Here is a 24,728-nt window from a genome sequence, read left to right as displayed (position 1 = left end):
TTCTGAGTAGACCGTGGCTGGGGAGTTAGCAAATGGATAGAGCAAGGCAATTAGAAAGGCAAGAAAGAAGCTCTAGATCTAGTCCAGGTTAGAGAGAAGAAGAGCTTGGACTGGCACGATGGATGTGGAAATAGAGACAAAAACTCCAGGGATATTTTGAGTAGAATCTATAAAACTTGGTGATGATTAGACTACGGTGGGGAAGAGAGAGGTTTGAGTTAAGGATGCTTCTGAGATGAGCATCTGGACTCATGGAGCCTCCACCTACTGAAAAGGGGAAGCCTAGAGGGAGATCTGGGGATCAAGGGCTCTAGCTGTGTTTGAGATGCCAAGTAGGCAGTGGAATTCTTGAATCTGGAGCTCGGAGTAGCAGTCCAGGCTGGAGACATACATTTGGGTATTAATAACATTTTATGCACTGTGAATGAAAGACTGAATGAACAAAGCGATCATGCTAAGATCTGAACTCAGATTTGCCTGGCTTAAAAATTAATATTTTATGCACTATTCAATCACCTTCCAGTCAACTGAATTCAATTAAAATTTTGTTTTTTCCAGTATCCAGAGACTATCAAGTCCAGGGGGAAACGTGATGAATGCCAAGTCCAGAAAGAAGGCTAGATTCTTAGAAGAATTCTTGAGAACGGGCAGAATCTGAGAGTGCCAAGGGCCAGGGGTTCTGGCATAACTTCTGGAGATGCATAGGAAGAAGCTAAGTCTTGGGGGATGTAGGGATCCTTCACACCCTCGAACTTCACTAGGCCAAAACTCTCCTAGAGTAGACATTCATAAGATTGTTTTGAGATAATTTACTGGAAAGAACCTAATACAGTGCTGGGCACATAGAAGATGCTCAGTTGTCAGGCTGGACTACACTAGATGGGAAGAACAAACAATTCCAAAATCTCAGTGACTTAACAGAGTCCATATGAGTCAGGCAGTGTTCCTGAAGGCACCTTTCCAACAGTGACTCAGGGATCAGGGCTATTTTCATCTTTCAACTCTGATTATCTCAACTGTCTTCACTTCTCCCACTGGCAAGAAACTGGAGAATTTACACCTGTTCTTACCAGCTTTGAACTGGAGGCAATACAAATGACTTCTACTCCCATCCTGCTGATCTGGCAAGCATTCCAACATAGCTGCAAAGGAGGCCAGGCAAAGGGCTAGGGGAGCACATAGAGATTCTGTGAGGCTTCATTGTCTGTGCCTACTCAGCAAATGCTCGTGCTCTGTCCTTCTTCTGGTGAAAGGATGAAGCAAGGAAGAGGACTGGAAGATCCAAGTGGGAGATGAGGTGGTCAAGGCTGAGGATGATGGGGTTGGAGCAGGAACCCTAGACCCTAGTCAGATCTTTGACTCTAAGAGCTAGGATCAAAAATCTGTGCCTGGAACTTAGTCCGTTTCTAAGCATAAAAAAATGTGTTTTCCCCTATTCTCTGTGTTTGTCTCTCTCAGCATTCTCATTGGAAAATACTGGAAAATAAAGGGGAGGTTAAATTAATTTACTGTCACAGTCTGAGGTCTGTGCCCTCCAGTGACTTTTGCCACCCATGATTCATAAAGAAAGGATGTCTGAGAGATTGTGACAAGACCATTCCCTGACAGCCAGATCCTAAGGAGCCCACATCCAGGAAACTGCCCAGGGGCATCACCTGAAGGAGCAAAACCTTCCCAAGCCGGTATCATTGTCTCTCTTGGGCTGGGCCTGGCAATGAGTATCTATATCCTTCCAGCACAGTGATCTTATCAAAGCAGATTAAAAATGAGAATGGGCCCATAAAACATGCATTATGGGTTCTCGGAACCTCATAAAACCAGATAAATGCTCTGTTCCAGAGAACCCTAGATCAAGTTTACACTTCTCTCCCTCCCCATAATGGAATCATCAACAGCAGATAATTGAAGTTAAAAGACAAATCAGTAACTTGTAAAGTTCAACTCAGTGGATTGATTGTTTGCCCTCATGAGTTGCCTGGAGAAAAAGCAGATTATGCCAGAGACACCTGCCTTTCCTTGACCCCAAAGAGCTGCTCCATGTCTTCCATGAGGTTTGGATAAAAGGTACAGAAAGAAATCTGGGTTATTCTCTCTTTCCAGGTGGTCCGTCTACTCTGCCTGTCTGCCCACTGACACCTGAGTCCCCAGCCCCAAGCTGAAGTGTTTCGATTCAGTTAGGTATCAAGCTTGCTATGAATCTACCTCCGCGATTTGGACACTTTCCTGGGACTTGTCTTTGACTGAAAGAAGGGAGAGCTGACAATCATACAGCAGGTTCTCTGTCCCTGTCCCACCCATTTCAGCTCATCCTTCCCTTTCTGTTCTCAGGTAGGGAGGATTGAAGGTGCTGGTTTTGAACAATGGGCCTCATTATTTCTGTGCCCCAAGCTTGACAAGTGGTTCTGCTCCAGCTGCACTCAAGTCATTGAATAAAAACTGTGCCCTCTGAGAATGGAGACTGTCCCCGGGATGGGAATCCTTCCTGGGCTTAAGCAGTCCAACTACTGGGACTTCCACCCAAACCCTGCTTTCCTGTGAAAGCTCACTTTCCAGAAGACAGTTGCTTATTCCTGATGTTTGTTTGTTTGTTTGGTTTTGAGACAGAGTCTTACCCTGTCACCCAGGCTGGAGTGCAGTGACGTGATCTCGGTTCACTGCAGCCTCCACCTCCTGGGTTCAAGTGATTCTTGTGCCTTAGCCTCCCAAGTAGCTGGGACTACAGGCATGCACCACAACATCTGGCTGATTCTTGTACTTTTAGTAGAGACAGAGTTTTGCCATGTTGTCCTCAAGCCCCTGGCCTCAGGTGATCCACCTGCCTCAGCCTCCCAAAGTGCTGGGATTGTGAACCACCACTCCCAGTCTATTCCTGTTGTTTGAATAAATCCTTCCATCAACCATCCTCTCTATGCTTATCCTAAGCCCTGACCCAAACTAGTTTGGTGCCCCTCACCCTACAGAACTCTGAGCCCCTATTATGGCAGAAACAGTGAAGAAGGAAGATAACTCCTGTGAGGATTTTGGGTCTAGTTTCATGGCTTTCCTTTGGGCTGAGTGTGTCAGTTCAGCCAACATAGATGTCAGCCCAAGTTCCCCCACCAGGCTAGAGGAAGACACATTCTTCCCAAGCATAGTGTTTGTGCCCTCTGTACCCACTGTCCTGACTGCGGAGATGGGCAGGCCTCTCTTCTCACAAGAGCTTTTGTTCTCTCTCAGACCTAAAGCTTAGATAGCATCTGGATGAAGTATCCTCCGTACCCGGCCATCCAACTGCAACCACAATCTCCAGATTGGTCCCTAGTCCTATAGCACTGCACGAAGACCACTGACTTATCTCCAGTTATACTTTATTGTCATTATTTGCTTGTACATCTGCTTCCTGACTAAACCATATGGGAATGTGAAGAGCAAAGGCCAGCTTTGGCTTATCTTTGTTATCTCCAGTGCCTTACACAATGCCTGACACATAGTACATGCTCAATAAATATTTGTGGCATGAGTAACAATACTTACTTGTGTCTGCTTAGTTCAATTCTAAGCAGGCAAGAACTTTTGCAATGTGTTGTGATTGTTTTCCTGTAAACGGCACAGGGAGGCACTCTGACTCTGTGACCTCCTCGATGGGCTCTACAGTACAACTGAGACAGAATAAATGTCTGACTGCTCTGTTTTGACTGGTGACAAGAGTTGCAAGCTGATTAATACATTTAAAGTGGTGATCAATTTGTCTTATTCATATCCTCTTATCCTGATTGTAATGAGTAGATCTTTTAACATAATGAAAACTGCATATTTCACTCAAATTCACAGTTTTGCATTCCAGAGGAGTTGAAATGCTGTTCTTTATTTAATGTTAAAATGAGGTATAAGCTCTTGTCTTGGGAGGCCAGGAAAGGTGACAAGCTGCCTCTCCCCTTGAAGGCCAAATGTGTGGAATCAACTGAAACCTTTGAATTTGACTATGAAAATAGATTTCAGGACTGTGAAATGGGAAGGCACATCTATCTCTTGCCTGGTTTATGGGTACATCGGCCCCGAGTGGAGATCATCTAGTTTTGGCTTGAATACTCTCCGATGATAGAGGGCTCACCACTGCTCATTCTATTTTTCAAAGCCTCCAAGTGAAAAAATAATTCTTATATTGGTTCAGCATTGACCCCCCTGTTGTTTCCATTTGTTTCTGTTTCTGTGGACTTACCTGCTTCTCTTCCTTCTTCTCTCCCTCCCTCCTTTTTTTTCCATTTTAAACTTCTTACAGTTTTCCCTTAAAATGTCTAATATCGTAATAACCTCTTACACTTTGCAAAGGCTTCGAACTTTACTTGTGCTTTTCACATAGCCTTGCAGTGGTTTTCTGTTGATTCTGTGGCATTGCTGCTTCTCTTGGAACAGCCTGTCCTAAGAGTGGCCTCTCTGTTCCACACACCTTTCTCCCTCACTCACTGCCATATATCTAACACCCAGAACCTTGCCTGACACGCAGTGAGCTCTCAGTCAATGGTCCTTCAATGAATGAATGAACGAGTACATAAATTCATGGTGGTGCGTAGAAAGCATTTTATTGACTGTGACCCTGAAACCCTGTCCATGGTTGCTTGGTATCCCTCCACTAAACAGTCAGCATCACACAGGGGCAACATGGAAATGGAGACAAATATATTTCCACTGTCTTCTATGGTTAAACCTGTGTCAGAAAAGCTCAGGAGTTTTGAGGAGGTTGTGGTTTTGCCAGGGAACCAAAGAAGTAGGGGAAATCTGAAAACAGGAAAAGAACAGCAGGCACAGAGAGGAGTGGAGATGAGAAGCGGAGAAGGTGCAGAGGGCTTAGCAGCCCTGGTTTCCAGGGGTGCCTGAGGCCTAGCACTGTCCCTGTCAGGGCTCCAGAAGATGACCTGGCCTCCTTCCCCAAATTCCCCCTTATTGCTCAAGCCAACTCAGAATAGTTTATTTACTTGCAACCAGGCATGTCCAACTAAATACAGGTAGACACGAAGACGTCTGCTTCTTTGCCTTGGAAAGGAGGCTCTGAAGGGTAAGAAACTCTCCCAAGGCCACAGGAACAGGAGTGGCAGAGTCAGGTCTACAGCCAGTTTTCCAATTGAATTGTATATAACCCGATGCCCTCCCACTGTGCTTTGTTCTATGCAGTCACTGAAGCGCGTCCCTGGCCCTGGCTTGTGCTCTGCCCCTGCGTCTTGCTTCTAACAAAAGAAAGAGTCACTTCTGGAGCAGCCAGATGTAGCAGAGCAGTGGGAACCCAAACCAAGAGGAATTCACTCTCCATAAATTATGCTTTAATAGATGTCAATTATTAATTCCTAAATAAATATTTGTTAATATTCAAAAGAGTTTGCCTACCAAGAAAAACTCAGGCTACACAGAATAATTAGTGCTTCTTACTGTGCAATGGATGCAGCCCATAATGATTTTTTTTTCCTGTTTTGCATCTTTATTTTTTCTGAAGTGTGAATGCCTGAGTGTGCTGGGTTTCCTGCGGGGGTTGGTTGGCCCTCCTCTGGCAGTCTTGGTTTGAGGTATGTGCACAGAAAGAATGCAAGGAGCTGAATGTTTCCACAGAAGCTCCCATACTGGCCAGTGGTTCTTTCTCTTTCTTCTTTGTAAAGGGAGATTTTAAAAAGAACTGAAGCTGAAACATGTTTAATGAGAGAAAGTTGTAGATTTAGCCAAAAATTGGCATGTGGGGAAGCCATTCAATTGAACAAAAATCTCATGTCATGTATCACAGTTTTGAGCACTGTGCTAGGGCTGGGTCAGCAGGCAAGGGTGGGAGTGGCCACAGAACAGAATAGACATGTCTCCAGGGTTCAAGGAGTATGCAAGACTAATAGGAGAGAGCATCGTGTTAAGTTCTTCGCTCAGGGGAGAATGAAATTAGCCCACAAAAAGTTCAACAAAATGCCAGGGGTGGCTTGGAGAAGCTAGAAAACACATTAAATTGGGGACAAGGGAAGGGAGTGATTCATGAAAGGAAGTCAAATTTGAGTCAGAGCTTGAAGAATGGATATATTTTGATGGGGCAAAGATGACTTTGGCATTTGAGTTTTGAGCAGGCATTCATTTGTTTTTTCATCCATTTAAGATACATTTATTTGGTGCAACTGGTAGGTGCCAGCCAGCCTGGTCTAGATGCTGGGGATTTATTTTTTAATTCAAAAAATCCTGTGTCTGTGAACTTAGAGTTTACAGTTCAGTGATATATATTAACAATGACACCTATAATGTTACCTAATAATTTCACATAGAATATAAAAAATAATTGCAATGCAGTGAGACATGGATCCAATAGAATGACCACCTCCACTGATGACATCAGAGAATTCTTCAAGTGGTGGAGACTCTTGGTATAAATCCCAAAGGAGTCATTTATCCAATTATTCATTCACAGCAAATATTTACTGAGTACCTACACATACCAGACACACTTTGTGTATCCGGATAATATGATAAACAAAACAAAGTCTTTTTCTCATGGTGTTTATATCCTAAAAGTTTAGCAAATGAGGGGAGGGAAAGCCATTCCTCTCAGACAGAATAGAACATGCAAGTCATAGAACCGTGATGTCCTGGGGTGAAGCTACAGTTAAAGTTGCACAAGGAAGGGGGTTGTCAGGAGATGAGACTGGAGAAGGAATTAGAGGCCACATTTCAAAGGACCTTACAACTGGGCTAAACATTTAGAACTTTATCTACAGCTGATAAAAAGGATTTGGTTAAAACAAAGTTTGAAGAAAGTGATGTTGAAGGCTCTGTGGAAGCTGGATTGGAGGAATGTGAGACTGGGGGCACAGACACCAGTTAGGAAGTGATTGCAATAGCCCAAAACACCATGACAAGGGCCTGGATCAGTGTGGGGATAGAGCAAGGATGTGTTTAAATTGGAAGAGTGGCTCTTAACTTTGTGTGTATATGTGTGTGTCCAAGCTTTTTGAGAATAAAATGGAAGCTTCTGCGCCCAGGAAAATGTTCATACTTGCCTACACATATTATTTTGCAAGCAACTTCAAAGGCCATGAATTCCAGATTAAGAATCCCTGAGTTATAGGAAACAGTTGGGGTGAGTGGGGGTCAGGAGGTGTACACATAAAATAAGAGGCTACAGCAATGGTTTGGACATGAATCCAGTGCTATTCTAGTTCCCCTTTCAGAATCCACCTTCTTGGGTCCTTCTAACTGTCCACATCCCATGACTTGGGTGGCTCCTGGTCGACAGAAACTTTCAGCTACCCGTGAACTTGCCTGTCCCTCATTCCTTCTAGACCAGGCTTGTGCCTGTCTCCATCACTCAGATGCCCACCAGAGTCAGAGGCCAAGGAGACAAGTTCCTTCCGGTCTTTTCAGTCCTGGGGGAAAGTTGTGACTTCTGAGTGTCCCACATGGCCCCAATTACTTTGAGTCTGGATCATGGACCTGCACAGTGAGAGCTTGGGAGAGACCCTGTTCAGGAGTCAGGTGGTGGCTTCTCTCACAATGGCTGTGTGCATTTGGGAGAGTTAGACTCTCAAAGCATCTGTTTCCCTAGTTTCTCCATCCACTGGATATGAACAATAATAGGTTCCACCTTGATGTTGGGCTGAGGAGTAAGTGAGATTAAGGAGAGCCTGTATTAGTGAGCAATCAAAAAGTCCACAACAAAAACTGGAGGGCAGGAGGGTAGACCCTCCTGAAGCCAGCTGCTGTTGTCTTTGCCTGAACAATTGCCTGCATTCTTCTGCAGCCTTCTTCTTTTTTTAAGTAAACTTTTTAAGAAAGGAAAACATACATATAGAAAAGTGTGCAAATCGTAAGTTATAGTTTGATGAGTTTTCTAAAGTGAACACACCCATAAAACTGGCTCTCAGATCAAGAAAATGCCCCTCATGGGACTTTTAGGGCCATACCTATTCCCTTTTCTGACTCCTAGCATCATGGATTAGTACTATTTGCTCTTGGAAATTTATATAAATGGGATCATACAATATATATCCTTTTGTGTTTGGCTTCTTTCAATTAACATTGTTTGTGAGATCCAGCCAAGTTGTTATATGGAGTTGTAATTTCTTTATTTTCATTGCATGTACTATTCTATTATAGGAACAAACCACAATTTATTTATGCATTTTATGGTTGACGGCCTTTTGGGTAGTGTCCAGCTTTTGACTATTATAAATAGCGCTGCTATACCGTTCTTATACATGACTTTTGATGAGCATATGTATGTTTTTCTGTTGGCTACAGATAAAACTGAATCAAATTAAGTTGACATTTTTGTAGATCAAAAAGTCAAACACTGACAATTTAATATGGCTCAATCTAATACTGTGGAGTAAAAATGTTGGGCCATTAGGCTTGTATAACATATGCAACTTTCATAGATACTGACAGTTTCCCAAAGTGGTTGTAACAACGGACACTCCTACCAGTAGTGTGTAAGAGTTTCAATTTCTACAGTCTTTGAAACAAGGAGTACTCAGGTTCCTCTGCAGAGCCTTATGTACCCACTTCCTCTGTTCCGAAGGGTCATTTTGCATCATGAATTTGCAGTATTCTCTGCATTTTCTTTCCCCTTGGGAAGGTCTTTTTGACAGCTCTAATCCTAACTGAGCCATGTTTTAGTGTATGAAGAATGTGGTTCCACATAGAACAAGTGTTAACGCTGGCAGAAGGAATAAAACTGTGAGAACAAAGAGCAAAGCTCATTCCCCTCCAGTGATAACCTTGAAGTTTGAATGGTATTAAGAAGGGTGACTTCTTACACCAGTGGTTTTCAATCTGTCCCCAGACAGGCTATGGAAAGTAAGAGAACAGGAGCTAAGCCTCTTCTCTTTTGCCCAGATCCGAGGAAGCTAGATATTTCCAGGGTGTTGGCGTTGATCAGAATCCATTTGCCAAATGGAGGCAGAATGGGAGGCTCTTTCTCCTTGGGTCTGGCATGGCTACTCTATCCATTAGCCACAGTAGACTGAGTGCCTAGGGCTGCAAACATTTAGGGGGCCTACAAAAATGTTTTAATTCTCTTAAAATCAGAGAATTTTAGGACATTTTAGGTCAAAGAAAATGCTTAAATTTATAATATTAGTATTGTCTTCTTTATATTAATGTAGTCATAAAATATAATTTGTTTATTTACTTATCTAAATGGAAGAAAGAACCCATGAAAATAAGAGTACCTAGGACCTACTAAGGTCATACCGTGACCCTGGGGCCTAAGCCACCTGCAGAGTGGATAATTCGAATTCATGGCACTTTCTGAGTTTAGTTCCCCTTCAGAATATCTTTTTGATAGTTCTATCCCTGTTTCAGCCATGCCTCGGGGCATAAAGAATGCTGTCTACATTTGAACCAGAGAGTAAAAGGAGAACACTGGGAAGTTCTTCATTTCACCTCATTCCCAAAAGTAGGGTAAAGTCTAAGGGTTCCTTAGACCTACCTTCGGAGTCAGTGTGAAATCTGAATCTTTAGACAGCATAGACATAACTCCCTTGGGGTGCAGGGCAAGGGGTCTGCTGAGGACAGGATTGTGTTCTCTAGCTCCCAAGAAGATCCCAATATGGGTATCTGGACCCTGGTCATGGCTGGACCTCAAGCCTGCTTTAGTTCCTGTTTGTTTACTCCTTTGTTCTTCCTCCTCCCGATATGGACATACCCAGAGTCTAATTTAGGGTCTGGAGGCTGAGACATCAAGATCTTATTTCTTCCAAACATGTCTCTGTTGGGCTGGCCTTCAAGGAACTATCGAATGATGAATAGCTGTTTGCTGGCTGGAGGAATTTAGAAAGGACAAGCTATTTAAAGCTCTGTGAAGAGCAACCAGGTTGGGAATATATCTTTTATTAAATGGGGGGGGGGGGAATAATAATTTTGCAAAATGCTAATGACATAAAATATGAACAGCATGAATCTGATCCATTTTATTTACATCTTTATGTTTGAATTAGAGAGAGAAATGGACAAGGAAAGAAGAAAAAAGCAGATGGTTGGATGTAGAATCAAGAAGAGAGGGTTCTACCAGTAGCTGTGCCACAAATTTGCTCCATGATCCATAAAAAAGCACCCAACCTCTCAGAATCTCAGTTCCTGTATCTGCAAAAGTAATGACTAGATTATCCTGAAGGTCTTTTTTAGCCTTCAAATTTTAACACACAGTAGGAGCTCCATCAGTAACTGCTGAGGTAGTGAGGGAATGCAGGATTGTGACTAGACCAATATTACACACGTGTGAAATCCAGCAACAGAGATGGTGAGCTCATCAACAATAGCAAGGAGGCTGGGAAGCAGAGCCCATCTGTAGACAGCATTTGTACTGCCATAAAAATAGCATAACAAGATTATATTGAAATATCCCACTATTTAACTTAATAATTTAAATGTTTGCCTAATGAGGTGGACTTGATTGGATTAGGGCATTCACAATTAATTTTGATAGATCACTTTACACATTAGAGGTGCATTCTTCTGAACCAGGAGGTGGAACGGAAGTGCAAAATGTTTACGTTCAAACGAGCATGTGATTTTGCAGAAAACATTAATCCCAGATCATGCACACTAAGTCAATTTCAGAAATGGCTTCTAGATATATTATTAGAAATTGCTCTTCAAATATAAAAAGCTTGTAATAGAGTTCTGTCCATTTTTCCTTTGGCTGATGGAAGTTGTTTTATAAATATGCCTATGATAGGATGTTTTCTTCATCCAAGCCTTTTGGTACTAATTGCAACTTTTTAAACACTGTAAGTAGTAGCTGTCATGAACACTTTGAATCCTATTACAAATATGTATTTCTGAACAATTTCACATTTAGGGGTGCATTCTTTCAACTATTTTTTGCTACTTTTTCCCCCTGTTTTTTAAAAAAGCATTTGAATTGGAAACTGTGGATCCTCCTTTTTTGTTAAGGAAATAATTTTATTATGCAATAGGAAAATAGCATCAGCCCCCTCCTACATTCTCTCAAAAATTAAAGATCCAGGAGTGTTCACATCTGCCCCAGGAGTCAGAAATGAGCAGAGGCTAATGGCCTCTGGAAAGGTAAATTGGAATCAGGCCATAAAATCCATCCCAGAGTTCCAGGAAAAACACATTCCTCAATGCCATTGCTGTCAGATCAAAACTGCATCTCTGTTTTCTATCAGAAAATTATCTCATGTAGAGTGTCCATGGGCAAGGTGCTTCTTGAATAATTCTTTGGGTCTCAAGCTACCCTTCTGAAAGATGGAGCTAAATCACCCACATCTCAAACCTGAGGAATGGAGGTCCTAAATGTGGCAGTGCTTAGTGAGAGAGCATGCAGTCATAAAAGCACTGGTTTGGGACCGACTGACCATAGCTCAAATCCTGACTTTGCTCTTACTAGCTGGTTAACTTGGAGAAGGCACTAACCCTTTCTGAGACTCAAACTCATCATTTAATAAATGGGGACAATCACACCTGATGGCGAGTGTTGTGAGACTCGAATGCTACATCCCCTAATGCATGATAGCAGCTCTACAAGTTTTAATTCCTGCCACCCCACACCCAGTCTCCTTCTCTGGTAGGGAAGCAGTCCAAAATTCAAGGCACCATTGCCATCTTGGTTTCTGCAAGTGCTCCTGACAAGTCTATGGCACTTATGACATGGGGGCCCTGGTCTTCCTGGTCTTGGGAAACATGAGGTCTGCTCTGAAGGCTCCAAGCCACCTTTGTTGGCAGAAGCACCTCAATCTTCCTCCCTTCTCCTCCTCTGAGGTCCAAGCTTTATAATGAGACTTCATTAAACTCACCCAATGTGAGGTTTCAGTGACCTTCATAATGAAATCCAAGTACTTTGCAAGGTGCTCCGATTTGAATACATCCCCCAAAAGTTCATGTGTTGGAACCTTAGTTCTTAATGCAGCAGTGCTGCAAGGTGGGGCCTTTAGATGGTCATTGGGTCATGAGGGTGGAGCCCTCCTGAATGGATTCTTGCCATTACCATGGGAGTGAAGTACGGATTGCTGTAAAAAGGGAGCTCTGGAGCATTGCAATGTCTTCCGCACCTGCTTGCTTTGCCCTTCTGCCTTTCCGCAACGGGATGACGCAGCAGCTTTCCACAGTTCAGTTACCAGTGGTAAACTGCGGTCCGAAAATATTAAATGGAAAATTCCAGAGAGAAATAATTCACAAGTTTTAAATTGCATGCCGTTCTGAGCAGCATGATGAAATCTTGGCCCTGCCCAGGTCATGAACCATCCTTTGTGCAGTGCATACCCTACCTGCCCGACAGTCACTTAGTAGCCCTCTGGGTTATCAGACCGATTGTCACAGTGCTTGTGTTGAAATAACCCTTGTTTTACTTACAGTGCAATGCAATGAGATATTTTGAGAAAGAGTGATGACATTCACCTAATTTTTATTATATTGTTATAATTGTTCTATTTTATTATTAGTTGTTGCTAAACTCTTACTGTGTCTAATATATAAATTAAACTTTATCATAGGAATATGTATAGGAAAAATGTCTTTTATACAGGGTTTCGTACTATCATGGATTCAGGCATTCTCGACGGAGAAGGGAGCACTACTGCATTCTGAACGCACGAACTCTCTCCAACCCCGGTGCTTTGCTTATTTTTGCTGAGGGCTCACTCATCCTGGGATGCCCTTTCCTCTATTCTGCAACTAGGAAAGTTCTTGTATTTCAATATCTAGCTCAATGCCTTCTCCTCCCTTGTGGGTATAGCCACCATGGCTTTTTCTGGTCCTCTTTGGGTTTGTAATCTGTCCTGACACAGATATTATTCTGATATTAAGGCATTACAGGCTCCCTCAGAAAACCTCCATGCCTTTCCATCTCTGTGTCCCTGGGATCCTCAGAAACCAGGCTGATTATAAAGCTCTTAAAATCCTCCCAAGAATCCTATTGAGTTAGGCACTATTATTGAAGAAATCAAGGTTCAGAGACACTAAGTAGCTTGTCTATAGTCACACAGTCAGTGGGTGTATAACAAGGATTTGAACCTTGAGAACGTCACCTCCAAGTCTGTGCTCTTTCCACTGCTCTATCAGCCTTTCCATGATCTCCTTAAATCTTCCACCAACCCAGAAGGCAGGCAGGGAAGGCCTCTTTATAGAAGAGGGAACTGAGGCTGATGGAAATGGTCACTTCCGAAGACTTCCTGACTCATTCTGGGAACTGACTAAAGTTCTGGGTTTCTGATTCCAAAACCGGGCCTCTGCACAGCCACAGGCTCCTGTCAGTGACCTGCTGAGTCACCCACTCCAGAAAGCCACCTGCAGCGGGGTAGGTGGAGCCTGGGCTATGGCAATGCCTGACAAATTCATGTGCCTCTCAGGGCCCTTCTAAGCCCCCTCACCACAGAGGTGACGAGTAAATGACAAGGGGCATCTCTGCTCCCAAGAGATTCCAGTCACGCGAACTCCGCCAATTAAGGCTGGAACGATGTCATCTCCTGAAATAGCATTTTAATGAGTGATGGTTCTGGGATAAATTGTTATCTTGTGATCCCTCATTAGAGAGCTTAATTAGATCCATCATAAAACATATTGATCAGTGGCACTGAGCAGGTCCACAGGACATTCACTGTCTGCTGGAACATTCCTGCTCACCCTTTGGCAGAGCCTGGTGGGACCAGTCCCTGGGTCCTAAGAGCTGCTTGGGTGCAAGTTCTTTTTGAGTACCTGGGCACCATCATCCTGGTTCTTTCCTTCCTCCCTTATTTTCTTTCACAAATATGTATTTTAGCACCATCCGTGTGCCAGGCACTGTGCTGGCTGCTTATGCTTTAACTGAGTTTATCCTCATGAATATCTGTTATTTCCTTATTTTGAAAATGGTGAAACAAAGGCTTGAAGCCCCAAGCTGTCAACTGGGTGTAGCCCCAACAAACTGAGTTATATTTCAGGTAACTTCTGGGGAGCGGCTAATGCAAGATGGACAAAAGTAAAACTGAAGGGAAGAGTAGACTTGATTAAACTCCTAATCCCTGCCGAGACTCTCTGCTGGGCAGTATATATATGTCACGTTTAACCTTCATATCAATGGTGAGAATTTTCATCTTCATTTTATAGTTAAGAGAAGTGAGTCTCAGAAATGTTACTTGCTCAAAGTAATACAGCCAGTGAATATCAGAGCTGGAATTAGCCGGGCGTGGTAGCTCATGCCTGTAATCCCAGCGCTTTGGGAGGCCAAGGTGGGTGGATCACTTGAGGTCAGGAGTTCAAGACCAGCCTGGCCAACATGGTGAAACCCTGCCTCTACCAAAAAATACAAAAAAAAAAAAAAAAAAAAAAAAAAAAAAAAAAAAAAAAAAAAAAAAGAAGGCCAGAGCTGGAATTAGAACATGGCTCTAGGAACATCAAATCCAGACAGGTGTGGGTTCAAACTCCAGTGTTATTATATATGCACTATATAATTGTGTAATTTCTCAAGTTACATATACCTTCTGAATATCAGACTCTGCATCTATAATACTGAGGGTAATAACTGGACCCATCTCATACAGTTATTTTGAGGATTCAATGAAATAATGCCTGTCAAGCATTTAAATAGTATCTGACCCACCCTAAGTGTTCAGTAAAGATTTTTCACTGAACATCCCAATTGTTTCCGCCTGGAAAGAAGTGACCTGTTTCCTTATCTATAAAGTTAGTCTAGTAACCCTTGCCCTTAAACAATTCATAGGAGAGCACTTTAAAAAAGGTAAAGTATTCAAACTGGTTGGTCACCTTCTGTATACTTGTGTGCTGGCAAAAACTGGAGTCAGCATCTACTTTATGGAAGTTTTTTTTTTTTTTATCTCGGCTTACTGCAAACTCTGCTTCCTGGGCTCAAGCCATCCTCCCACCTCAGCCTCCCAAGTAGCTGGGATCACAGGCACACGCCACCAAATCTGACTAATCTTTTGTATTTTTGGTAGAGATGGGGCTTCACCATGTTGCCCAGGCTGTTCTTAAACTCCTGAGCTCAAGCAATGCACCTGCCTCAGCTTCCCAAAGTGCTGGAATAACAGGCATGAGCCACTGCGCCCAGCCTGGAAGAATTTTAAATTATTATTTTTATTATTAAAATAATGCACTAGCACAATGGTGGTGGGGATGGGAAGATGGATCAAGAGAAAAAGGCGGGGGTGGGTAATAAAATCAGAGTATTGAGACTTCAGTGGAAGGTAGAGGTTACTTTGGTGGCCCAGGAAGTGGCCTGGGGAGTCTAACCAATGGGGCATGACTGGATTGATTCAAGGGTCTGGGCTCCACAGGGTGTGCGTGCAGTGGTGGTATGTGCACATATCTGCATTGTGCATGTGTGTGTGTGTATGTGTGTTGAACATAACGCACATAGGATTGTAGAACTTTTCTATACAAAAGGAAGGACTCTGGAGACTCATCCATGGGTTGTGCAAGCAGGTGTTTGTGTGTGTGTGTGTGTTTCTCCTTTTGTGTATTGAGGCCGGTTTCCATGAGAGGGTGACTTTTTTCACCTGTGTATACTTGGAGATTTTTTTTCCTTTTTTATTATAGTAAATGTAGCTTGAAAGCTGGGGATAGCATAGCTTTTCCCTGAACACAGATCACATCACATAATTTTTCTTTCAGAGAAAAGTGCTGCAAAATAACCTGCAGATGGTGAGTCTCTCTCTTTCTCTTTCTGTCCTGCTCTTGCGTGCTCTCTCTGTCTGTCTGACTGTTTTTCTCCATCTGTCTCCATGTCTCTCTGTATCTCTGTCTCTGAGGCCCTATATATAGCTTAAAATGCTTTCATATTTGAACACTTGGCATGTAAAATGCCCCCGTATTACACAACATACCATGCATTCGAGTTTGTAATTAGATCATTGTTTCATCCCAAGTTCCACACATAATGATGCTGGACCTTGTTCCTTATTCCCTAGTACTACCTGCAAATACCGCCAGGTCTGGTATTTGCAGTTAACCCCTGCCCTAACCCCTTTCCCAGTTTTGTTTTTGCCAACTCCCCATGACAATCCTGCAACCTCACTGCTCCCTGCTCCCTTGCTGATCCTCTCCTGCAGCCTTCGCGATGGGTTCAGTGTTCCTCCGCGGCGGCTCAGAGCAGCCCCTACCTCCTCTCCCTCTTTCTCTCTCTCTCTCTCTGTCTCTCTCTCTCTGGCATAGCCTGAACAATCGCTTCACTCTGTTAGCAAGGCCATCAGAATTTCTGAACACAGTCACAAAATTTACATCCCTCCAACTGCCCCGATATAAACACTACCCAGAGGAAAGGGAGGAAAGGTCTCTTTTCTCTAAAATAAGAAGATGCAATTTTTTTTTTTTAAATAAAGTGGGGAGGAATCAATATTCATTTTTAACCAATCTGGACATGTGTTAGAGGATATTGCTGAGAACAATTAGGGATGTATGAGTGAGAGGTTTATTTCTCACTTGCTTGTCAGGTCAGAAGACAATCTGTTTATTTTCCTGCTACAATTTTATTCGATAAACTGAAAGGATGGGAGCTAGGAAAGAGGGTATGAACAGGATGTGTGCTATCAATTTGTCAAATAAATAATCGTGCTTGGAAACAACAGATTTTATTAATTAGACAGGATGGTGTATTATTACCATTAAAGTGTTATATTGCATTAATTTTTATATTTTACTCAGCTACTAATTACTGTAAAAGATTTCGGGAATGACGCAAAATAAAATCATGCCGCATTATACATAATGTAAAGATAGCGTGAATTAATTTGTCGGCCGCTCCCCGCCTGCCTCCGGGAGACGAAGAGGCATGCAAGGGCCTCCGCTGCTCGGCTTGCCGGCCGCTCCAGAGCTCTGCACCAGCGCTGCTCCCGCCTTGTCGCAGGAGGCAGCTGTGAAGACCTGAGGTTCAAGACCTGGCTCAGCGGCGAGCTTGCTTGGTACCCTTTGGCAAATCACTTCTCTGAGGCCTCGGTTTCCTCTTCTATAAATGTAAACATCCTTTTTTTTTTTTTTTTTTTTTTTTTTTGCCTTACAGGGTGGTTGTAAAGATCTAACGAATTCCCGAGAGTAAAAGTGCTTTCAAATGTCAGAGGTGGGGAGACGGGTTGAGATCTAGTACAATAAGAAGAGGCAGACAGAGGTGGGGGGCATCCAGAGTTCAGACCCTGCAGGGGCAACTCTGGTCAGACTTAATGCTCAGAGACTGCCAGGATTGGGGGCCTGGATAGTTAGGGCTTGGGGAGGGAATTAGGGCTCTCCAAGGCCATCCAGCGGTCGTCTCAGCCACCCCCTCACTGGACAGTGTCTGGGAGTGGGGGCCTATGGTCACACCCTGGTTGAGCCGAGTTCCTCACTATAAATGCAGACTAGAATACACCTCCGTTGTCCCCAGGTGCTCACACCAGGGAATCCCTCACTGGGTATTGGCACAGTGGAAAAAAGCACGATTCTCGTCAGACAGGACCAGGTTTTAATACCTGCACAGCCACACACGAGCCACGTGGCCACAGCCAAGTCCCTTAACCTCTCTGAAGGGCAGTTTCTTCTTCAGTTAAAAAAAAAAAAAAAAAAAAGTTGTTTGCTCAGGAATAAAATTCCCACGCTGGGCACAAGTTCTGGCTAAGGAGGCGGCGGCTGGGCCCTCACGAGGGTGCCAGGGTCCCCAGGGCTCCCCATGACAGCACAGCCGCATGAGGACTAGGAGCCCCAGCAGAGCCCTCCCCGTCCAGCTCCATCCAGGCGCTGCCTCCCGGGTCCTCGCTGACCTCCGCTCGGGCAGAAGCCACCAAGTCCCAGGGCGGCCCCCAAGCCCCACCCCGGGGGCGCGGTTCTCCCTCGCTCGGCGGCCGAAGCCCAGCCACGTTTTTCTCCAGGCTGGGTCTCCGCAGCCGGGGCCGGACGAGGGCCATTTCTCACGACCCACTGCCACCTACTGTCCGCAGCGGAGAACTGCAGACCGAGCGCGGCAGGCCTCTGGGAAGCTGCCACCGGGAGGGGCCAGAGCCCCAGGCGGCGCTCAGGCCCCTTGGCCTGGAGCCCCAGTTCCCAATGTGTTACGGATACGTGTTGCAGCCCTGTGGGAACAACTCAGCTGGCCACCTGAAGCCCTGATGCTCTGGCTTGCACTGTTACTGGGGTAACTGGACCCCTGGGGACACAGGAGCACTAGGGCAAGCTCCTCCCTCCCCATCCGGCTATAGTCCCCTTTAGAGGCCTGAAAATCCTGCCCCTGGGTTTGGAGGGCTGTCTCTGGCTGCTTGAACTGGACCTGATGTAGGGCTTCCAGAGACAATTGTCCCTGTTTCCAGTTTCTAGATTAGAACTTCGCCTGTCCTGCAAGTCTGACCTGAGTCTGAGCTGGGCCTGCCTTCAGCTTTCTCCGTATTCTCTGGATGTCTTATGTGACCCTCTCTTGGGGCATGGATCAGGCGGCCCTGCATAAAAGCATGGTCCCAAATCTTGACTTCTCCACTCACAAGCTGGCTGATCTGAGGTAAGTGACTCAGCCTTCTTGTGCCTAGCTTTCCTCATCTTTAAACCAGCAATATCAATAGTAACTTCCATATAGGGTTGTCATGAGGATAAAATGAGTGGATATATATATACACACACACACACACACACACAAAGGAATTAGAACAAGGCCTGGCACACAGTAAATGCCTTATACGTACATAGTAGTGCATTATCCAATCATTAGGGATTATCTGTGTCAGTGTTATCTGCGTGCCTGTCGCAAGACTTCTATTTGATTGTGAGCTCCGTAAGTGCAGAAATCATCTCTGATTCGGCCACGAATCTTCAGCTACTTGCACACAGAAGGTTGCAGTACCAGTTATCCATGCATTCATTCATGCATTTAATAAATATTTATTCGACTAAGTGCCAAGCACTATGTCCTGGGTTTACAAATATTAATAAAGACAAAGACCCTTCACTCATGGAGCTTATGTTGTTTGGAGAAGACAGAAAGAGAGCAAACAACTAAGTTGATAAAATGGGTACATCTTGTAATAAGTGCTAGCAAGAGAACAGCCAGACTCTTTGAAAGAGGATGATGGAGGAGGAGCATGGAAGAGAGCTTTTGGATGGTCAGGGAAGGCATTGCTTCTAAAGGCCTCTGAAGAGGTGATAATTAAGCTGAAATTTAAATGAAAAGGAAGAAACTGGTGGATGCCTGGGGTATAGGCAAAAGATGGACTGCAAAGGAGGAAACTTTCTAAGGTGATGGAAATGTAACAGTGGTTGCCTAAGTATATTTATATAGTTGTCAAAACTCATCAAACTGAACCCTGAAAAGGAGCGAATTTTATTTATAAAAATTATGCTTCAGGATGGGCACAGTGGCTCATGCCTATAATCCCAGCACTTTGGACCGACATGGGTGGATCACCTGATGTCAGACGTTCAAGACCAGCCTGGTTAACATGGTGAAACTTAGTCTCTACTGAAAATACAAAAAGTAGACAGGCCTGGTGGTGTGCGCCTGTAATCCCAGCTACTTGGGAGACTGAGGCAGGAGAATCGCTTGAACCCGACAGGCAGAGGTTACAGTGAGCTGAGATCACGCCATTACACTCCAGCCTGGGCAATAAGAGTGAAACTCTATCTCAAAAATAATAATAATAATAATAATTATGCCTCAATAAAGCTGATTTAAAAATAAAAGATGGTAGCCAAGTAAAAAATCAAGGAACAGCATTCCAGACATTGCAAAGAAGAGCTGATGCTTAGCCTCTGAAGCAGGGAAAATCTTTTTGCATCCTGGGAAGGCCTGTGTGGATGAAGCATGGTAAAGAAGAGGGAAGTTAGCAAGAGATGAGGCAAAGCCATGACATGCTGGACCTGGTGGGGTCAGGATTTTACTCTGTGTGAACAGAAAAAACCCTTGATTTGCTATCAAAAGTCCTAAACCCTGGTCTGGACTTTCTAGCTGTGTTGTCTTGGATGAATCATTGAACTATTGTGAACGTATTTTAAATGTGTAAAATAGGACTACAAATGATATGCAGGGATCCCATCAAAGGGGGCTGCAGCCAGGGTTGACTATGAAGGCAGGCTGACTGACACCTGACACCTGGGGATATACCCACATACTTTTATTGGGCACTCAAAAGATTGCTCACTGAATTAAAATAGTGCATGCCTGTACGGAGCAGAGACCTATGACCTTTCAGATAGCAGTTGGTGAGTAGTGGGGTGGAAGAATGGGAATTATTCCCATAATTAGGGCACTGACTAATTAGGACATTGAGTCCTTCAGTGTGTCCTCACCTACCCAATACTGTTTTTCTCTCTTATAGGTAATTCTTCTTTTCCTTGGTCTTATAGCATGTGTCACAGTTTATTATTATGCATTTAAATTCTGTACATCTTTGTTCAGTATCTGACTTTCTGTGGACTGCAAGTTTCATGAGGACCAGGACTGTATCTGTTCTCTAAACCACTGTACCCCAGTATCTAACACTGTCATTGGTACATAGGAGGCACTCAGTAAATACTAATTGAATGAATGAATGAATGAATGAATGAATGAATATAACCATTTATCCAAAGACAATTAACTATCCACAGGACCCTTTCTGGTTCTTCCCAAATAATCCACCTTCTTCCCGTTACCCACTGGAAGCTCATCGCTTAAGCCTTCCTTTTTGGGTTTTCTCCATCATCCTCATTCTAAATTCAGCAGTGACCAACCCCAGAGAGTTTCTTTCTATTTTAATAAACATCTACACAAAATTGAGGAGATAAAGACTGGTGGTTGTGTTTGATTTCACACTGGTTTTGGCCTTTGATGTTGTAAACTACTTTCACTTTAATTTGGTTTTCTGAAGTAGATAGGGTTGAATCGACTATAATTCCCATTTTCCACATGAGGAGCCACACAGTTGACGAGATGGATTGACTCATTCCATGGCATAGCTAGGGAGTGGCAGGGACACAGATAAACCCCAGGTCCTGTGGCTCTAAATTCCATGATCCTTTTCCCTCCAGGTTCCTCTGCTTGATGGTTCTATGTGCAATACATTTCTCCCTTCACACCTTAGGCATTGATGGTGCATGACAAACCGTGGTGATGGTTCTCCACTGAGAAAAGATGATAAAGTCTCTCAGAAGCAATACTGTTCTTACCGTAAGTATCTAATCCACTTCCAGTGGCCATTGGGGCAAATGGAGGACATTGTAACACGATTACATGCATAGATCCCAAGTAAGGCCTCTAGAGCCAGATCTGCCAGGTTTGCATATTGGCCTTGCCACCTTCCAGCCCTCCAACCTTGGGTGATTTATTTCAGGTCTCTGTGCTACAGGCTCCTCATCCTAAATTGGAGATAAGAATAGTGACTACCTTATAGGGTTTCTGGGTGAATTAAATGAGTTAATACATGTAAAATGCTTGGAAAAGTGCTTATCCAATAGAAAGTGGCCAATTGATGCTGTCCTTCCTTCCTTCCCTCCCTCTCTGCATCCCTCCCTTCCTTCCTCCCTCCCTTCCTCTCCTTCCTTCCTTTCTTCCTTCCTTCTACCTTCCTTCCCTCCTCCTTCCCTCCTACCTTCCTTCCCTCCTTCCTTCCTTCCTTCTCTCCCTCCTTCCTTCCCTCCTTCCTTCCTTTCTTCCTTCTCTTTCTGTATTTCTCTCTCCACTTCTTTCTCTGTTACTTTTTTTGTTCTTCTCTTTTCTTTTTTCTCTCTTGCTCTATATTATTCTTCCTAAATTCCTGTCTCTTGTCTGAATGTAACTTCACAATAGTGCATCGATAAATATTTGCTGAACCAATACATAAATGAGTAAAGAAAAAGGAAGAGAAGGAGGGAGCTGATGCCTGGCACAGGATGTGAAGAAGTGAGGATAGAACAAAACAAGATAATCTTGTGTTTTTACATGTTTGTTTTTATCTTAATGTATGAGCTATAACAGGTAAGACACTCTCATCCTGTTTTACCATGGGAAAGTCAACCAACCTCTCTGCACCTCCATTTCTGCATCTGTATGGGAGCAGCATTGAACTAGATAGTCCTTATGTTTTCTGTCTCTGACTCTGAGTCTACAATTCCATCTATATGAAATGGGTGTTGACTTTTCCTAACATTTGAAATGAGATGGGGAGGGGATGGAATAAGCCAAATGTACATTTCCAAATGAAACCTGTTTCACCTGTGGCACCCACACAAGGCTTCGCAGGTGAGTACTTGTTTTGATCTCACCCTGGTGTTGACTTCTATCTCCTACTCTGCCTCTTAATAGGAATGGGACTTTGAGCAAGACACTCAACATCTCCAAGCTTCCCTTTCATCATCTTATTATGGGACTAAATGAGATGATGCATTGTAAGATGCTTAGCACAGTGATCAACATGTAGTAAATGTTCATTAAATTACCACTGATGTGCGTTGTTAAAGTATGTCTATGACCTCAAGCCTTGACAAAACCCACTCTAAGGGCAAATGATGAGTTTCCTATTAGCTGGTATTTTGGGCATTTTATGATTAAGCATTCATTGAAAATCCACTATCTGTTAGAAATTGAACCTCATGATAGCATAGGGAAGTCATGAGTTCTGACTCAAGGTTCAAAGGATTCCATGCATTTTTTCAGGTCCCAATATATTTCTCGTACTTTGCTATATTATGCCCTTTAGTCCTTCTAACAACCCTGTAGGTAGGTTTTGTTGGGGTTGCGGGAATGAATTGAATGCAGGAAGCTGCAGAAGTAGAGCCTGCAGGGAGCAGGTGTGATGGGAATTCACAGGACTCAACCTGGATCACACCCAGCTCCTTCCCCTCTGTAAGCCACAGTCAGCGAATATCCTGATTGCACAGTGCCAAGGATGGGAGTGCTGTTGAGACTCTCATCAACCCTGCAGAGTTGGAAAAAATATGAGTACCTCCCTCATGAATTCTCAGTCCTTGCTTCTGGCTTCCTGTCCCTTCCCTTCTTTGACTTCTTCTATGCAAGGCTTGGGCATAAATAATGTACCTGAGCATGAATAAACACTGTGACTGGCTTCCCTCTCCCAGGGGATGTTTTGCTTTTGCAGCTGGATCTCTCATGTCTTCTGAACCCAAACTCCAAGCCTCCACATTCTTACTTAATTAGAATCCAAAGGCCTTAACCCAGCACGTGGGCTCTTCCCCAGCCTCCCTCCCTCTCTCCCTCCCACCTGAGTCAACTTGCCTGTGGTTGTCTTCTCTGATTCCAGCCTGAAGACCCTGGTCTACTCGACCCCTCCTCATACTCCCCATCTCCAGGATTCTACTGATGCTGCTTGCTGCTTCTGCTGGAATACTTCACATACCCAAATACTGCCTCTACTTTAGGTCTCAGTTCAGAGATCACCTCCTCCAAGAAGGCCTCTGTGATTTTACAGCTGGAAATAGTTTTTCTCTCAGAGAAATCATTACAGCAGTGGTTCACAACTTTGAATATGAATTTTTGCACATGAATCAGCCCAGATATTTTGTTAAAATGCAGATTCACAGAGAGTAGGTCGGGATGGGGTCTGAGATTTTGCATTTCCGACTTGCCCACCCATAATGTTTGCTGATTCTTCTGGTCTGTGAATTACCCATTGAGTAGCAAGTCATTGCCCAATCTGGCTGTGTGTCAGAATCACTTGACAAGCGTATTGAAACTGTGGATCCTGGGGCGAGAGGTTAATCCAGGTTTTGTGGGGCCTGAATTCATTCCATCTAGAGAGTCCTTTTAAAAGTATATATATAAAGTTATGAATAAGAAATTGCCACCTATGGTCCCAGCTGCTTGGGAAGCTGAGGTGGGAGGATCACTTGAACCTAGGAGGTAGAGGTTGCAGTGAGCTGAGATCGCGCCACCGCCCTCCAGGCTGGCCAAGAGAGCAAGAGCCTGTCTAAAAAAAAAGGAATTGCTGGATCTTCTCCCAAGTCCCTGGAAGGAGCTGTGCAAGTGAAGGGTCTTGATGTATAAACTTCACTAGCTGCAAGGTAAATCTATTTTTGCCTGGGGCCCACACGACAGCAGAATCTTGGAAGGCAGGAACTATATGTGTGTTTTGTTTTTAGAATTTCTCCAGGTTATTCATAGTGACCAATCCTAGACCTACCCCCATGCCCCCTCTAGGAATAGAGCACTTGAACTCCTGTCCATCCACTTACCTCCCTCTATTCCTTCCATCTCCAAAGCCACTGTGCTAGGCACTGGGATAGACCCCACAGAAACAAGGACTGAGGACAGGCAGGCTCCTGTCCTCAGCAAGCTCATGGTCTACTGGAAAACTGGTCACAGCTTCACAAAATGAACTCCTATCAGCTGTTCGTCCAAGTGCTGCAGGGATCAGAGGAGAGAACAAAACTCAGTCCTGATAAAAAGACAAGACTGGGAGGTCTCCCAGAGGCGCTGACATCGAGCGAGCTCTTACCAAATTACTGGGGCTTCTCCAAGCAGAGGGAACACTCTGTGCAAAGTCAGGGAGGCCTGAGAGAATATGTTCTCTTCAAGAACTAGCCAATCGAATCCATGTGTGGCAGAAGAGCAGGGCATATTTTGGGGGTTGGGGGCAGGGGGCAGGGCTGTGAGGAATGGGTATGGAGAGGTAGCTAGGCTCTCAGGAGTTGGGGCTCTTTGGGAGTGGATGATGGGCAGTGGATGGTTTTCGGGCAGGGGACTAGCATGATCAGGTCTTTTTTTTACACGTGCATGCATTACTTTCAACTTCCAACAATAACTAGTTCTTTCCATGACATCACATTATTAGATCCAGAGACCTTTATTTCTTTTTTAAAAACATCTTTAGTTCTTTAATGACTATTTCTTTTAAAGTAATTGTTGAATGTCA

The 24,728-nt window shown here is 43.9% G+C and overlaps 1 protein-coding gene across 1 annotated transcript in view; it reads right to left on the bottom strand.

The window, feature by feature from the left end:
- Positions 1–24,199, bottom strand: part of LOC104657329 — a 60,892-nt gene extending 36,693 nt beyond the window's left edge. The window contains exon 1 of the mRNA XM_010357105.1: positions 24,049–24,199. Within this exon, the coding sequence (XP_010355407.1) occupies positions 24,049–24,154 (106 nt within the window). The 5' untranslated portion in view covers positions 24,155–24,199. The remainder of the gene's footprint in view (positions 1–24,048) is intronic.
- Positions 24,200–24,728: the final 529 nt, after the last annotated feature.

This window comes from Rhinopithecus roxellana, chromosome 15 (assembly GCF_007565055.1).
Source record: "Rhinopithecus roxellana isolate Shanxi Qingling chromosome 15, ASM756505v1, whole genome shotgun sequence".
Classification (NCBI taxonomy): Eukaryota; Metazoa; Chordata; class Mammalia; order Primates; family Cercopithecidae; genus Rhinopithecus; species Rhinopithecus roxellana.
This window is presented reverse-complemented; position numbering and strand designations above follow the sequence as displayed.